The sequence below is a fragment of the Scyliorhinus canicula genome, chromosome 7 (assembly GCF_902713615.1).
Source record: "Scyliorhinus canicula chromosome 7, sScyCan1.1, whole genome shotgun sequence".
NCBI lineage: Eukaryota > Metazoa > Chordata > Chondrichthyes > Carcharhiniformes > Scyliorhinidae > Scyliorhinus > Scyliorhinus canicula.
This window is the reverse complement of record NC_052152.1, coordinates 202961258-202978288: the sequence shown is the minus strand read 5'-3', so window position 1 is coordinate 202978288 and position 17031 is coordinate 202961258. Positions and strand designations below refer to the sequence as shown.

The 17031-nt window shown below is 46.5% G+C and overlaps 1 protein-coding gene across 3 annotated transcripts in view; it reads right to left on the bottom strand.

Annotated features, from left to right (window-relative positions):
• unm_sa1614 (un-named sa1614) overlaps positions 1 to 5528 on the bottom strand; it is a 319542-nt gene extending 314014 nt beyond the window's left edge. The window contains exon 1 of one of the 3 annotated variants that reach the window (XM_038803728.1): positions 5206 to 5528. In XM_038803728.1, coding sequence (XP_038659656.1) covers positions 5206 to 5331 — 126 coding nt within the window. In that variant the 5' untranslated portion in view covers positions 5332 to 5528. The remainder of the gene's footprint in view (positions 1 to 5205) is intronic. The other 2 variants (XM_038803726.1, XM_038803727.1) reach the window with 2 other exon arrangements.
• Between the last annotated feature and the right edge of the window lie 11503 nt (positions 5529 to 17031).

The following is a 17031-nucleotide window of genomic DNA, read 5'->3' as shown; positions in this document are numbered from 1 at the left end:
AGCAGCCAGGTCTTCGATGCATATCTCATTCATTAAGTTAACTGGTCCTGTTTGGTTCCCTGTTGGATGTGAAAAACATTGCCTAGCAAAGTGATTTGTTGTTCTACACTTGGAACACACCTTCCCAAAACGGAGAACATTGTCACAGCAAATGTCGATTGCCGCATCGCTGGCACAAAATGGCGTATCCGGTCGGCCGCCCGAACTGAGATGTTTCTTTGACTGCGCCACTATGTTTATGGCGCTGGCGTCTTCTGCCACATTGGCGCCATAATGTTTCAGATTGAGCGTGCTAATCTGCTGTGCAGCTAGCTAGCTTGCGTGACAAATATTGATAGCATTTTCTTGCTGAAGCTCGTCTTCCCTCAATAGCCTCTTGCATACCTTATCATTCGATATCCCGAACATTATCTGATCACGGATCATCGATGACTTTAAAGTACTAAAATTGCACGACTGCGCATTCAACTGCAAGACAGTTAGAAAACTATCAAAAGTTTTGCCTGCCTTCTCAGTACGCGGACGAAAGATATACTGCTTGAACGTTTAATTTCTTTTCGGGGAGCAATGTCAATCAAAGTATTTTATTACTTCAGCGAAGGTTTCGTTTTCTGCTTCATTGTCGAACGCGAAGGTATTATAAATTTCAATGGCTTAAGAACCTGCTACTGTGAGCAGCAAAGCAATACACCTCATACCAGGCTGTGTCTGCAGGTCAAGGGTTGCAACATAAAGTTTGAATTGCTGCTTAAAAACACACCAATTCTCGCCTCCATTACCGGTGACTTGAAGCTGGTGAGGTGCTTTCCATTTCTAGCTTCACAGTCTTTCCATGCTTTGAGTTCCAATTGTCCATAGTTTACCAGGTAAGTACACAAATTTTCTTTTTTCCTTCTTCGGTCTGTTTCGTCCAGTCTTCTCCATAATTATCTTCAATTGTTCAACACTCTTGGTACCATGTTATGTTCTGTGTTGTGTCCGTGGCAAAGATGCACACAGAACATCGATTTCTTTATTAGTAAGATAGTTTATTGACAAAATGAATAAGTGGAAAAATAACTATCGAACTATAATACAAATGATAACGAATAAGTGAATTCTCCTAGAACTACTTATAATGTGACTGCCCTCGAGTACGACTTACTACCACCTGCCAGATCTCTGGAGTCACTTGGTGGATCTCTATCGCCACCTGCTGATCGGGGATTGTATGGATAACTATATACATTAATAGATAACTATATACATTACTGTGCATATGCATATCACCACACCCGGCATGGGCAACCTGGCACCCAGGCACTGCAAGCCTGATAGTGCCACCTAGTCTCCCTGGCAGTGCCAGGAAAGCACTGCAAGGGTGTCAGGGTAGCACTTCCAGGGAGCCCAGGTGGCATCGGGGGTGCCAGAGTACCACCCTTCCCAGAGCCCGACCACATGGGACCTCCGATCGCCTGGGAGATCCCCCTGCCCAAATGCTGTTACGCCTGATCTGCATTTGTGGAAACCAGTGCTATATGGCCCCACAGTGAGGCCTCCCAGACCTCATATCCCAAGGTCCCGGGCCTTGGGATACTCCACGGCAGACATACTTAAGTGAAGCAAACTTCTCACTTAAATATGCAAATCTGGTTCCCGCTCAGTAAGGGCAAGATCCGGACCCCGACGTCTCACAAAATCTTGTTACATTTCGTGATACATCCCAAGTGTCTTAAATCTCCAGAGAGGCCTCTCGTGAGATTTAAAGGCCTTGTCGCATCACTGAGCCGGGCGCGGCAAAGCCGTTTGATTGCGCCCCTAGATTGCTTGGAGTCGTCAAATGCAGTAATGGGACAAGAGCAAGCATAGGATGTGGGGGAATGGCATAAGACAAAACAAAGAGGAACAGGAGTAGGCCCACTCCACCCTTTTCACAGTAATTTCATTGCAGTGTTAACGTAAGCCTACTTGTGACACTAATAAAGATTATTATTATTCAATAGGATCATGGCTGATCTGACATTCCTCACATCCATTTTCCTACACTTTCCCCATTATCCTTGATTCCCTTACTGATTAGGAATCTATTTATCTCAGCCTTAAGTATACAAAAAGACTTTGCCTCCATTGCACTCTCTGGCAAAGAGTTCCAAACCATCTGAGAGAACAAATTCTTAAGAAGAAGGATGGAATAGCATGGGAGGGATGGGTGAGATGATAAACTAGGTTAGGATATGGGTGGCACAGTAGCTTCAGAGCGCCAGGGTTCCAGGTTCGATTCCTGGCTTGGGTCACTGTCTGTGCGGAGTCTGCACATTGTCTGCATGGGTTTCCTCCAGGTGCTTCGGTTTCCTCCCACAAGTCCCGAAAGATGTGCATGTTAGGTCATTTGGACATTCTGAATTCCCCCTCAGTGTACCCGAACAAGTGCCGGAATGTGGCGACTAGGGGCTTTTCACAGTAACTTCATTGCAGTGTTAATGTAAGCTTACTTGTGACAATAAAGATTATTATTGTATACTAATTTGACCACCACTGTTTTATGGGTCTCTGCTCGTTATATATCTCTAATCAGTAATAATTTATCGAACAATAATTAATTTAAAATAATGGGAGACACACAGCAGATCCGTTGGCAACTAAAATGTTAGTATAGAGAACCTTCCAATTCTGAATGATTTAATATTCAAAAGTCACAGCACAATGACATAAATGGCGACAGACATGACATAGAAGTAAATAAACATCGAAGAGTCCTGTGCGGTCTGCCGCCAGGCTGCAGCTCCTAAACTGGAGCTTCAGTAGCATTGAGATTATTTTACTGGACTAGTAATCCTGAGACCTGGTCTAATAATGTTGACTTATGAAGTTCAAATGCTACCAGAGCAGCTTGGTAATATAAATTTATGACTTAAGATCGAATAAAAAGCTAGTTTGGTGACCATGAAATCAGCAGATTATCATAAAACCCCATCTGGTTCATTCATGTCCTTTAGGGAAGGAAATCTGCCATTCTTATCCAGTTTTGCCTCCATGTCCACAGCTATGATGTTAACTCTTAACTCTCTCTCAACTGGCCTGACAAGCTGCTTAATTATATCCAGGAAGGTAGCTTTCCCCCATCTTCTCAATAGGACTGGGCATTACATTTTGAGCATGCTATCAATGCCCCCATCCTATGAATGAATCATTAACAAAAAGGCGGCAACTGACCAAGCTAAATATCGAAGATCCGGTCATTTAGAAATTCTCAATCTGCCCGGGTATCTGCGATGAGGTATCAGCAGAATCTGCATTACTCAGCCTTGCCAGAGCTATTGCCTGCCAACAAATGGCACTGCACCCCTCCCACATTCCCAATAAAGAGCACAGTTTCCATCCAAAACAGCTTTTTAATTGTCCAGATCCTAATGGACCACCTATGTGATTCCTCCATTTTATTTTTATTTCAGATTTCCAGCCTTTGCAGCTTTTCACTTTACCTCAGCAATTAATGAGAGATGTTCCAGCAACAAACAGTGAAGTGGAATTCAATTCAAAGGCAATGGAATTTAGATTACAGCCTTAAATTTTTTCAATCGTCCAAACTTTTCACATGCACACATACACAGACATACTCTTTTAATTTAATATGGAACGCATTTCAATTCTAGAATTGTTTTGTGCTGCCAATGTTAACCGTTAGTTTGTAGTGATGTCCACATTACAAAATCAACTACTGTGACACAATAAGGTGACTATGGAGCCATAGGTTGCAACTTTCACACTCACATTTCTCTGTGTGGTGAATTGACAACCTCATCTATTCTGCTGTGAAAAGACAGTAAATAGAAGTCAAATGCTCCCCTGCATTTGGAGCAAGGAAACAGAACAATCAGGAGAGTCACCACTCGTTCTCATACACCCTCCCCTTGACAGCATCCTTCAAAGGCTTTTAGCTTGGGTTGATAAAAAAACTAAAAGAATGACAAGAGAACGCCTCTTTTCCCCAAGACTAAAGTATAAATAAGGTGCAGTGCATCGATCCGAGAAATTAATTAACCAATGCACTGTATTAGTTTACCAGGTCTTCCAGAGTTCCTCAAAGTTCCCCTTTTCAATATTCTGGTTTAACCTTTGCCACTGACAGTTGTTGCAATTATCTTTATTGGGTAAAAAAAAGTCACAACCATGAAGTAGAAAAGCTTTGCCTTGTTCATAAAAATATATTCAGGATCGCCATCTCCTTCCTGTATTTTAGTATTTTACTCACCACCCCATCCTATTCAGCATTGTACAATGCTGAGATTTTGAACATTTGCAGTTTGAAACTTTAAAAGTCCTGTTTTAGAGGGCGGCCAACAATATCAATTCATGACTTTAAAGTCTGTTCAACATCCCCACCGTATCTTTCAAGATGGTTGCACCATTGACTAGGGCTAGCATTTTTTCGAAGCCAAGCACCCTGGCAAAACAAATGAGCATTTATCGGCATGCATCGCGATTTCATCATTGTGATGTTGAAAATCCAAGTAACTCGCCACATTTCACACGCTCACAATTTGATGTTGAAATTGTTTTTAAACAAGACTTTGATTCTTCATTTTACTGGGGGGGGGGGGGGGGGGGGCATTTAGCCATGTCAGATTTGGGGACCTGTTTGCTGTTAATGCAACTTCCACAGGTGAAGGGAATCCAGGGCTCCCAGCACCATAATGTTCACAATGTCCATGGAATATCGCCTGAAAGGTTACAGAGAGAGAGAGGGAAAAGCACAGACACAGACATGCAAAATAATGACAACTTGAGACCTGGTGTGAAGCAGAGAATTAGAGAAGCAAGGCACACACTTATTGCACGTACAGGGAATATAATCCACGCATTGTGATGAACGGTTGCTGTCAAAGGCAAAAAGGCAAGAGATGTGTCTTGCTCCTGGGAGTTTGCCATCTTGACTGTGGGATGAAGGGAAGACAAAAGGGGCAGATAGAGAGGGAGAGGAGGAGGGAGGAAGGTGACAGCTGAGAGGGAAGAATATGCACCTTACAGATGGGAATAGCAGTGAGCACTGTCCACACAAACTGGGCAACACAGACTGTGTTCCCAGCCACAGTTTGTCAGAACAATCCCAGATGCGGGAAGAGTTGGACAGTCAGGATGGCAAGAGTGGCCGGACACACACACACACACACACAGGATGACGGACAATGTCAGCCGCAGGGTGAGGGAGGGGGGGGCGAGCTTTACCTCCTCGAGTGCAGTCACTGTGTTCCTGCAGTTTGCCATTTTGGTGGTGAAGGAGGAGGTGGTCGGCGAGCTGTGGTCCTCCAGAGTTTCGCAGATGAATTCTTGCACAGAGATCACCTCCGGCATCTTCCCCGCTCTGCTGCTCCGCTGGCTGTGGGCTGGAAATGTGAGGGCTGTTAGCGGGGCGATCGGATCGGGAATGGGGAAGGGAGGGGAGATCGATCCTGGACGGCCAGCAGCGATGACAGACGTACAGCCGCCTCCTGCTGCTGCAGCCGCCCGCCCGCCTCTGCCGGCGGTGCAGGGCTTCACAGGCTCGGGGGTGGGGGGGGGGGGCAGCGCGCGCCGCGCACGCGCACCGACCGGCCTAGCACGCGCACACCCACTGGCGGCACCAACCGCCGCGCCGCGCGCCTCTCGAAGCGCCAACCGCCGCCGCTCGCGCTGCCCCGCCCGCTTCAGGCAGCTCGGCCGATCCCCATCCGGACGGGAACAACACTCACCAAGATTCCTCCTTCTTCCCCGCGCATTGCCCCATCTGACATGGAGTCAGCTCAACACCACGGCGGCTGGTCACCCGACTCCCACCACCGGAATCCCTGACAGTGCAGAAGGAGGCCATTCGTCCCGTCGAGTCTGCACCGACCCTCCCAAAGAGAACCCCCCACCCTCTCCCTGTGATCCCCAGAAGCTTTATGGACGCCGCAAGGGGCAATTTAACGCGCCAATCCACCTAACATCTTTGGAGTGCGGGAGGAAGCCGGAGCACCCGGAGGAAACCTGCGCAGACACGGGGAGAACGTGCAGACCCCGCACAGTCCACCCGAGGCCAGAATCGAACCTGGGACCCTGCTGCTGAGCAGCAGCAGTGCTAACCAAAGTCTTGACAAAGGTTCATCTGGACTTGAAACGTTGGGGGCGATTCTCCCAAATGGAGCCCAAGTGTTTGCGCCGTCGTGAACGCTGTCGCGTTTCCCGACGGCGCGAAGCGGGCCCGGGTACGACCGATTCAGGCCCCTACAGGTGCTGGAGCGGTTCACACTGGGGACTTCTTCCGTGCGCCGTCCCCAACTCAACATGGCGTTGGTGTGCAGGGGCCGGCTGCGCCAGAAAGTAGGCCCGGGTGGGGAGAGGCCGACCCGCCAATCGGTGGGCCCCGATCGTGGGCCAGACCCCATCAGAGGGCCCCAGTCCCCACCCCGGGGACAGAGCCCCCCTTCCCCCCCTTACAGGCCGCCCCCAACCGTTCGCGCAGATTTCCCGCCGGCAGTGACCAGGGATGAATGCCACTGGCGGGACTCTGTTGTACTCGCTCAGCCCATCCGGGCCGGAGAATCGGTGGCCCGCCGATTCCAGCAGCCGGCGCCGCGCCAACCGTGCCGGTGTAAATGGCGCCGATTCTCCGCACCTCGGAGAATCGCGCGCTGGTGTCGTGCGGTTGCGGCAATTCTCGGCCCGGCGCGGGGCTTGGAGAATCGCCTCCGTTATCTCTTTTCTCTCCCTACAGATGCTGCCACATCTGCTGAGATTTTCCAGCATTTTCTCTTTTGGTTCTACTTTTTCCATACCTGTCCATACCATACCAGGTGTCGGAATGTGGTGACTAGGGGCTTTTCACAGTAACTTCATTGAAGCCTACTTGTGATAACGAGATTATTATTATATTATTATTATCATCTTGTATATCTCAATTTTGATCTCCCCTCATTCTTCTAAACTCTCGTGAGGATGGGCCTAAACTGCTCAATCTCTATTCATAATTTATGCCAGGCTGGGAACCAGATCATGGCTAACCAGGAGCCTTACTGCCTGTCAGATTAGGCATGTTGGACAGATTTACAGGTTGACAATGTGTTTGGCCATGTTTATGAGCACACCTTCTTTGGCCATCAGTTCCTGGGGTCAGACTCTAAACTAGAGCTTCTGGCTCAGAGATAGGGATGCTTCCCACTAAACCAAAAGACGACCCATTCAGCTCAGATATTTTCTTATTCACCCTAATATTAATTGACTGAGGTTTCCCCCCCCCATCTCAGTGGGTACTCTCTCTGGGCCCTTGATCCAGACAGGTGTCATGTGTTTTGGACCCCCCCCCCCCCCCCCAAGTCCAGATGTGATGCTTCACTCAGTACTGAGAGAGTCTTCGGTTATCACTCGCTAACGAGTATGATTGTCCGCCTAAGAAACTCTTGTGTTATTTGTCATGCTTTCTGTGCATCCTTGAGTGGCTGATGAGCCCGATCCTAGAGCCGCATTTTTGACCATACATTGGACAGGTGTTTCCAGGAGGTGGGTATTCCTTTCTCAGGCTCCTTTTCCAGGCCCCCTCTTGCCATCAGGTCTCCGAGAAGAATTGTGTCCCTTCAATTAGGAGGTTCCTCCAGGTAGGTTTCTTCTGAGCAAGGGTCTCCCAGGCATTGCTGTCTGTTGTATTTCTTGAGGTAAGCCTTCAGGGTGCCTTTGAAGCACTTACTTTGCCCTCCTCTTGTTTGGAGCAAAGAAGATTTACTTTGGCAGTTGGGATTCTGACATCCTAAACACATGGCCGGCCCAGCCGAGTTGGTTTCAAATGATCATAGCCTCAATGCTGGTGCTCTTGGCTCCTTCAAGGACACTGATGTTAGTATGCCTGTCCTCCCAGCTGATGCAGAGAATCCATCTCAGACAACATTGATGGTACTGCTTGAGGTGCCGTTTGTACGTAGTCCAGGTTTTTGAGCCATATCGAAGAGTTGGGAGGATAATCACCTTGTACACGAGGATCTTGGTGTCAGCACAGATGTCAAAGCGGTCGGCAAAGACTCTCATCCTTAGGCGTCCAAAGGAAGTGCTCACGGATTGGATACGATGTTGGATCTCCACAGCGATGTCAGTCTTAGAGGAGAGGTGGCTCCCCAGGTTATAGGAAATGCTCCACTTTTGGGAGGGTTTGTTCATTCATTTTGATGGAGGGAGAAACCGGATCTTTCCCTGGGGTGGGTTCGTAAAGGACTTGAGTTTTCTTGAGGTTGAGGTGGAGACCGATTCTTCAGAATGCTTCCGTGAAATTGTCAAGCATGGCTTGGAGATTCTCTTCTGAGAAAATGGAGATGGCGATGGCATCCGCATACTGAAGTCCCGTGAGTGATGTCTGTGTCGTTTTCTTCTTGGATTTCAACCAGTTGAGGTTGAAAAGTTTTCCATCCATCTTGTAGACAATGTTTACTTCACTGCACCACAAGACCACACATTCAGTTCAGATATTTTCTTATTGACCCCAATATTAATTGACTGAAGTTTCAGCCCTATCTCAGTGGGCACTCTCTCTGGGCCCCTGAGCCAAACAGGTGTGCATGTGTTTAAGTGCCTCCCCCCATTCCAGCATGGGAGTCTAGAGCTGCTGCCCCACTGCCAGTATTGAGAGAGTACTGCACTGTCAAAGATGCCCCATCTTTCAGATAAGTGTTTTAAACCTAGACCCCGTCACCCCTCTCAGGTGGATGTAAAAGAAACCATGGCACGATTTGGAAGAAGAGCAGGTAGTTTTCCCTGCTGCCCAGGCCAGTAGTTATTCCTCAAGTAAACTGCACGAAAAAACAAATTATCTGGTCATTGTCACATTGCTCTTTGTGGAGCTTGCTGTGCATAAATTGCCCACTGTGTTTCCCACTTTCTAGCAGTGACTGCACTTATAAAATACTTTAAAGCACTTTCAGACAACCAGTGGTCATGTAAGGCACAATCTAAGTGGAAGTATTTCTGTTAACAGTAAGTGTGTTTAGCTAAAATATATAATATATGTTTTCCCATGGACAATATATTGCACACTAATCAAGGTCAGTTCACTAGCTTTGGCTCAATAAGGGCATCACCATCACCATAGTTAGAAAATTTGACGATTAGAACCCACCACCTACCCCGAAACTTTGAGCCTCCATAATCCAGATTGACGCTCCCAGTGCAGTAATGGAAGAGTGCAGTACTGCCAGAGGTGCAGTCCTTCAGATGAGATGTTAAACTGAAAGCCCCATCTGCCCTGCAATGGTTGAGATAAAATATTCCATGGACGCTATTTTGGAAGAGCGTTTCCACCAGACCAGAAGATTTCTCTGTCCAATACCACTGCTGCCACCTGTTTTACAGCTATATTGGTAGTGAGGTTGAGGATCAACCCTAATCATATTGAATGGCAGAGCAGGCTCGAAGGGCAAATGGCCTATTCCTGCTCCTAGTTTCAATGTTCCTCTTTTGGGAAGGCAGATGCGAAGAATCCATATAGTACCTCAGCATACCCTTAGTCTTCAAAGAAGATTGCTTTTTTCACCCTTACTCAGTCCCACCCAACTTTAGATTGACCTCTTATTATTTATGTCATTTATCACTGCTTTGGGTAAGTCTTGTCTGACAAAACCATTGATAGCAACATAACCAACAAGTTTATGCATGACTATTTTGCCATGTTTGCATTTTGAGCACCATAAATGCACTACTTAAAACTCAAGTATGGAATACAACAGAATTTACTGTATTCATATAAAAGAAATCATGCATACGATGTGTGCAGCCATGCTTTTTGGGTAATAACGGTCTTTTTAAGACTCATGGTGGCAGAAAGCATACACATTTTCCAGCTTAAAATTTATCACCTGCAAAATTGAGAAAGGACAAAAAAATCATTATGTAATACACATGCCTGAACAGGCATTTTGCATATGCTGAGTCTGCAGCTGCACCAGTGTCAACTGCACCCAGGAAAACCTTGTCTATTGACAATCTAATAGCAGCCTCCCAGGTCCCTCCACCCTGCAGAATGTTCAGCTCATTAAAACTCTGAGGTCCAAATCCAATCTAGCACCAAAACCTGCTCATCATTCATCCCTTTTCTCAATCACTTGAACCAGCTTCTGGCCCCTTGATGTCTCAAATTTAAAATTTGCATCCTTATGTTCAAATCCCTTCATGGCATGGTCCTTACCTATCTCTGCAACTCTCCAAGAACTCTGTTCCTCCAACCCACAGATGGAGTATTAGAACATAGAACAGTACACCACAGTACAGGCCCTTCGGCCCATGATGTTTTGCCGACCACTTATCCTAATCTAAGATATAGAACAGTACAGCAGTGTTTGATATTCCCTTATAGAAGGCATATTGCAGGTGCAGAAATATTGCAACATTTCATAGAATTCCTACTTTGCAGAAGGAGGCCATTCAGCCCATTCAGTCTGCACCAACCGTCCAAAAGAGCATTCCACTAGGCCCACTCCCCCACCCCATCCCCGCAACCCGGTACATTGATATGGCCAACCCACCTAACTTGCACATCTTTGGACTGTTGGAGGAAGCCAGAGGAAACTAACGCAGAGATGGGGAGAATGTGCAAACTCCACGCAGACAGTCATCCGAGGCCAGAATCGAACCCTGGCACTGTGAGGCAGCAGTGTTAACCACTGTGTCACCGTGCCGCCCCTTTGATGCATTCACTGGGGTGCACACATGCCAACTTCGAAAACTATCAAAAGCTGACAAAATGCTTCAAAAAACTGACATAACTTTCAACGGCAATAAACCTTTGATTGTGAAGACAAAAGCCAAAAATATTTGTATCTTGTATTGTAGATATACCCAACAATTCATCATATTTTTGGAGGGAAAGGGCCAAGTTCATGAAAGCCTGAAGGAGAAATGTCAAACATCGGAGGCATAAAATGGCCTCTCGAGGTATATCAAGGCTAGGTTTACAAAAAATATGATGCCCTCTGTTTAATTTTAAACAGGTTTGCATTCCACAATTAATTAATTTTTAACCTTAAAAACATCATGGTTCATCCTTACCCAAATCTAGGGTGCGATCTAACCAAATTGCAACAGAGACCCGTGACGAGTGCACTTAGTCTTTCCCGAGGCTCGCAGCGCCGAGAAGCATCATGCTATCTTGGAACTTTGTTGCAATTCGTAACCTCAGAAGGGAACGACCCACTGATGTGGCACTTAGTCCTCCTGGTTTCTGCACCGAGGTGCTCTGCCCGCCGATCTCTTCCACTCCGCAGGAAGAGATTAATGGCGTCCTGATCTCTCGACCCCACCAACGTGGACCCCGAACTCCCCCAAAACCCCAACTCACCTATAAGGGGGTTCTGCCCCTGCCACCCCCCCCCCCCCCCCCACAGACAGGGCATCCTGTGGGAAAAATGGCCACCTGGCAGTGCCAAGGTACCACTCTGCCCAGAGAAAAACCACCTGGGGGCCTCCGCCATTCCGTCTGGTCCCCATTTGTGAGGACCAGCACTAAACAGCACTTGCCTGAGGTCTTCAAGGCAAAGAGGTTAGATCCCAGGGCCTTGGTAAGTCAGGTGAGTGCATATAAGAGTGAGACTAGCTGTCTTGTTCTAATATGCAGATTTGCCAGACAGTGATCCCGCCCACAATGGGCGGGATTCAAATCATGTCATCTCAAGAGATCATGTTTGATCTTGCGAGGCGTGGCGAGCTGGGTCAATTCCAGAAGAGGAATCTCTTGGCATCTACTGGCTGCCGTCCAGGTGCAACACGGCCGGCAAAGCGCCCCCCGGCTTCTAATGAACTTAATAGGGATCGGCTCTCTTAAAACGCCACCCCAGCTCTCAATGCTTGCAATCTCAGTTGCTGTAAATCTAACCGACTCTATATTAAATTCCTAAGTATAGAAACTTCCAGAGACATCATAGAAAGTGACTTTTCCCCTCTATCATGTCTTTTGGGTATAATCATGCTATATTTGCCAAACTGTGTGTTCAGTGTTTAATACTGAGCTTTTGCCTCTGTTGGAACAGCAGAGGTCAAAGGTTACTCCTACTGCCACAGGAAGTATTTGGGGCCGGGATCCTCTGTCCTGGGATGCTCGGATCTCTTTCCCCTAACCCCCAATAACGCACTGCCTGTCCATGCCTCCTCTACCAAATCTCCCCCCACCCCGCCGCAGGGACCCCTGTAATAGGGGGACCTGCCCACAGGGATCCCTGTGATAGTGAGACTCCCCCCACAGGGACCCCTGTAGTAGAAAGACCCCTCACAGAGACCCCTTGCCTAAAGGAACTCCCTACACAGGCCTTCCAACACACAGATCCCCTGCCCCCTCTCCCCCAGAAAAGGGCCTCCTATCTGGAAGCTAGAGAGCTGTCCAGACAGGGGCAGTGGGAATCATTATAGCTGTAATACTTACCTTGCAGCTCCAAGTGTCCATTCCTGAAGGAGAGTAGATGTGCCTGCATCTAGTTCCCACGGATCCATTAGCTGCAAGCCATTCATAGCTTTCAAGTAGTAGTCTGTGATTGACAATTTCTACAAGCCATCTGCAGCTTTGATCCATTCATATCCCTTCATGGTTCAGTGGCCTAAGTGGTAAAACCCCAATGTAAACATTGGCAACATCAATGAACAATCAAAGAAATGTAAGTTCCTTCCAAGCAGAAGTGCATTCTAATCACTCAAGCGTGTGATTTCACTGCACTTACATCTCTGTAGGGGTCCCCATATGACATGGATCTGGAGGGGGGGGGGGGGGGGGGAAACAGGTCGGGTCACTCCAGTACTTGGTTGAAGGGGTTCACCCAGGCACTCTGGAGTTGTAGGGCTGCAGTGCTGTTGGCGGGGGAGGGGGGGCAGAGGTCGGGGCAGATTTGGGGTGAGGGGGGGCGGTGGTAGCTGGCCACAGGACCTTGCTATCGGGCTGCCCGCTCAAGATTGCGGCCCGATAGTAGGATTCCCTGGGAAATAAATTTGCATGGCATGGAACACTGAATTGCATTGCGCTTGAGGGGTGTGTATAACTGGTGCAGCAGGGGAACTTAGGGCAAGATTCTCCGATTTTGAGGCTATGTCTGGAGGAAGTGTCTAGCTTTACGATGAAAAGATCGGCAAAGCCATAGCACTGAATGTCCGATCGGTGAGGGGCTAGCAGTCGCGCCACGTAAACCTCAAGGCTTTCGCGAAGTAAACGGCCAGAGAATTTCCCAGTACATGGCCACGCGTGCGCACGGTGACGACCTGCAGCAGTCACGCTGTACAACATGGAGCCAGCCACGCGCGGACCCGACCTGCCAGATGGTGCGCCATGGACACCCATTCGCCAGCCCAGGGCCACCCCCGAACAATCCCCCAACCTTCGCCGAAGCCCCGCCCTAGCCAGCAGCACAACTTCCCCCGACTGTGACAGTGCTGGACATAATCTGCAACCGCCACAGCGGGTTCACGAAAACCGAGAGGACAAGTGAACCGCACCATCTGGAACTCGGCCCATCGGGGGCGGGCCTTCAGGTAATGTCCTGATGCCGTCTCAGATGACACAGTTTTGGAGGGGGCGGAGCATCCGAAAACAGGCGTGCCACGAATTCGGTCCTAAATAGGGATTCTCCGCCCGATCACGAGAGAATCCTGCCCTTCGTCTCCCAAATGGAGAATCTAGCCCTGATTGTTTTTGAAAAGCAGTTAGATATAGCTCCTGGGGTGAAGGAGATCAAAGGATACGGGCAGGAAGGCGGGCAGACTATTGAGTTGGATGATCAGCCATGATCAGAATGAATGGTGGAGCAGGCTCGAAGAGCGGAATGGCCTCCTGCTCCTATTTTCTATATTGACAGACAACACTGGCTGCACTAGAAATTTGTCTCCGTGACATGGCTGGAGTAGGTGCTGTAAAAGGAAGACGGCCTCAGAATGGCACACAGAAGGCTTACGACTACTTTCCAGTGCAGTCGACATGGCAGCAGATGTTGGGAAGGATACTAACAGTGTGATTCATTTCAATTGTATATTTGTTGTGTTTAATTGTTTGCAGGTGGTGAGCTTTAACTGGGGCTTCACTTGTGCTCCTATGAATAGACACGGACTGATGTTGAGGGAGTTGCATTGGGAGACCTTGTTTGTAATGTGTAATTCTGTAAATAAATGCTTATAACAGTATGTAAAGATTGGGTCTGGTTCTATCCTTCACCTTTCTGGATTATGACAGTCATGCGTACGGCAGAAATGTCCAAGCTGGCCAGATCATGATGACAGACAGCTGCTCCGTCTGATTTCAGGCATGTCATTGAAACGCAGACCATGCAAGCCCACTGAACACATGCAGTACCCATCTATGAAAGTACATGTGTTGACCTGCCAAGAGCGCTATTTAAAGAGAAAGACATACATTTTTAGATAGGGTGATATAGACTAGTTTCTGCTATTGCAGAAAGGGTTGAGGATCTATTCACACAAAAACTGCAACAGGTTTCAGGTTATCAATTTGAACTTAACTTTATTTACAAGTTAAAAAAGATTAAATTACTTTTTTAGAAAGGGAAAAAGATCTTGTCTTGTTGGGACCAGTTGCAGACTTTCAGGTCTTTCTTGACAATCAGTTTTTTTTAACTGGATCTTCTGCTCGTTTCTCTGGGTTGCTCGGTCTTCCGATGTTGCTTTCCCATCACCGGGTAGACATAGACATAGAACAGCACAGCACAGAACAGGCCCTTCGGCCCTCGATGTTGTGCTGAGCAATGATCACCCTACTCAAACCCATGTATCCACCCTATACCCGTAACCCAACAACCCCCCCCACCCCCTAACCTTACTTTTTAGGACACTACGGGCAATTTAGCATGGTCAATCCACCTAACCCGCACATCTTTGGACTGTGGGAGGAAACCGGAGCACCCGGAGGAAACCCACGCACACACGGGGAGGACGTGCAGACTCCGCACAGACAGTGACCCAGCCGGGAACCGAACCTGGGACCCTGGAGCTGTGAAGCATTTATGCTAGCCACCATGCTACCGTGCTGCCCCACAAGAGAGAGTAAGGTTCTCTCTCTCTGAGTTCTCTCTGAGTTCTGGTAGTTCCTGCTCTGGTCTCTGGGTTTATATTCTCTTTCTAACAGTTATTAAGTTTTTATGGCTTTCACATAAAGTAATCTTTATTTCACTTGGATTATAAAAATTATCTTTGATCTAAACATTCTAATACAACTAAGTATTAATTTTGAGTTGACTTCACCTCTCAGGTCTGTTTATATTGTGTCCTCTGCGGTGTTCAAAAATACTTTATTACAATAGACATGTGAATTTTGATCCCTGTCATTGCTATAGTTTTATTTTCAAATTGTGTCCTCAGCTCATAATTTTGACTTTGATTTTGGCTTTAAATTATATTTCTCGTAGACTGATAGTCTCCAATTTTCTTTTAATTTACCTGATGTCAGCAGAGCTTCACATCTATATATTTGTCTCCCTAGTCATTCTTTTCTATCTGCTGATTTTACTTCAATGAAGGTATGAATCATTGCTTTTAGTGTAATGCTAAAAATCCACTTGGTTATAACTTGAAAGGTTTACATTTATCACCGAACTCAACTGAAACCCTCATCCATGCTTTTCCAGATGCTTACTAAGATAGTTAATTTCAAAAAAGGTGTGAGTCTTTGTTTTTAGCTTCATACAAAAATCCTGTTTGTTTGCTAAGCCTGTTTGGAAGAAGGAATCTGCATTTTATAATCCTGCTCTTTTCAGCTACTGTTAACCCTTCGTAGGATCTTTCCCTGTATCATCTCATGTTTCTCTCAGACCAGATATTGCCAGACTTCCATGTTTCAAATGACACATCTTTCCATATTTTCAATTACACCCCGTCTTGACATTTGATACATAACTATATCTTTCGGTCAATTATCCCCCCATCTAATTGTACTGACTATCATATATCCCCTATCTTTGTCATTTGTATGCACATGTTGTGATTTTAAATTGTACATGGAAATCAATTAGTCAATGTATCCATATCACAGACCAGTGTCGATAGACTCTTTCTTCGTTCTTCACTCAAGTCCAATTACCATGAACCATAGCCGCAGCCTCTCAGGAAGGTAACACAATAGCTATATCCGTGTGTTCTACTACCTCCAAAGCATTTTATTTCCTTGGGGTAGCAGCACTGTAGAAGCCTCCTCATGTCCCTTAGAAACAGCACACAACTCAGTCCATCAGTACCCAAAAGGATCATTTGTCCATCACTGGCTGTTTAGTGTCCCATTTCTCCGTCATCCAAACTGCTTTCCCTGTCTCATTGGAATGGTAAATTATGATATCATGTACCACCCACTGATTCCCTTGCTTCATTAATTGAGAAGGTTCAATCGATCCTGCTTCTATCCCTGACTTTTCCCCATTAATGTCTAACATTGTCCTGACCCATGAATGTCTGCCAGCCCCTGGTGTACATGAGATAATATCTTTCTGCTAAGTTTCCTTCAAATCCCTTTCGTCCGTTATCATTTTGCTTACAACATGAAAGTGTATATTTTACATTACAACATTTGCAACATAATATGCCAACAGTATTCGCAAAACCACATCGAACTATCACTTTTTCTTCTTCCAAGTAAATTTTTCCTATTGTTAAATACACAGTAAAAACTAAAAATTAAGTCTTATCTTAATACATTACTCATTACCTAACCACACAAATAGACTGTGTGTTACAACTTTACATATTTGCGACTGTTATCACAATTTCAACACTAAAAGATAAAGTACAATATCGACACATCCCTTTGTGGCTTTGGGACCAATAGTTATTACATACAAAATATGGCGTGTTAACAACATCAATATTATTAGTGATGTTCTGTGCAGTTAAATCAAGAAAACACACTAAACTACCACTATTCCCCCTCTATTAAAACGTTCACACAGTTTAGAAATGCTAATCAAGTTCTTGAACGGCAGACATACCCCGTGGAGACCGCAGATCATCCACCAGCTGATGTCCAGTTAAAGATGTATGACCGGAGGTTTCATTGCTCAGTAATAATTTGATATTTTGATTTGTTTC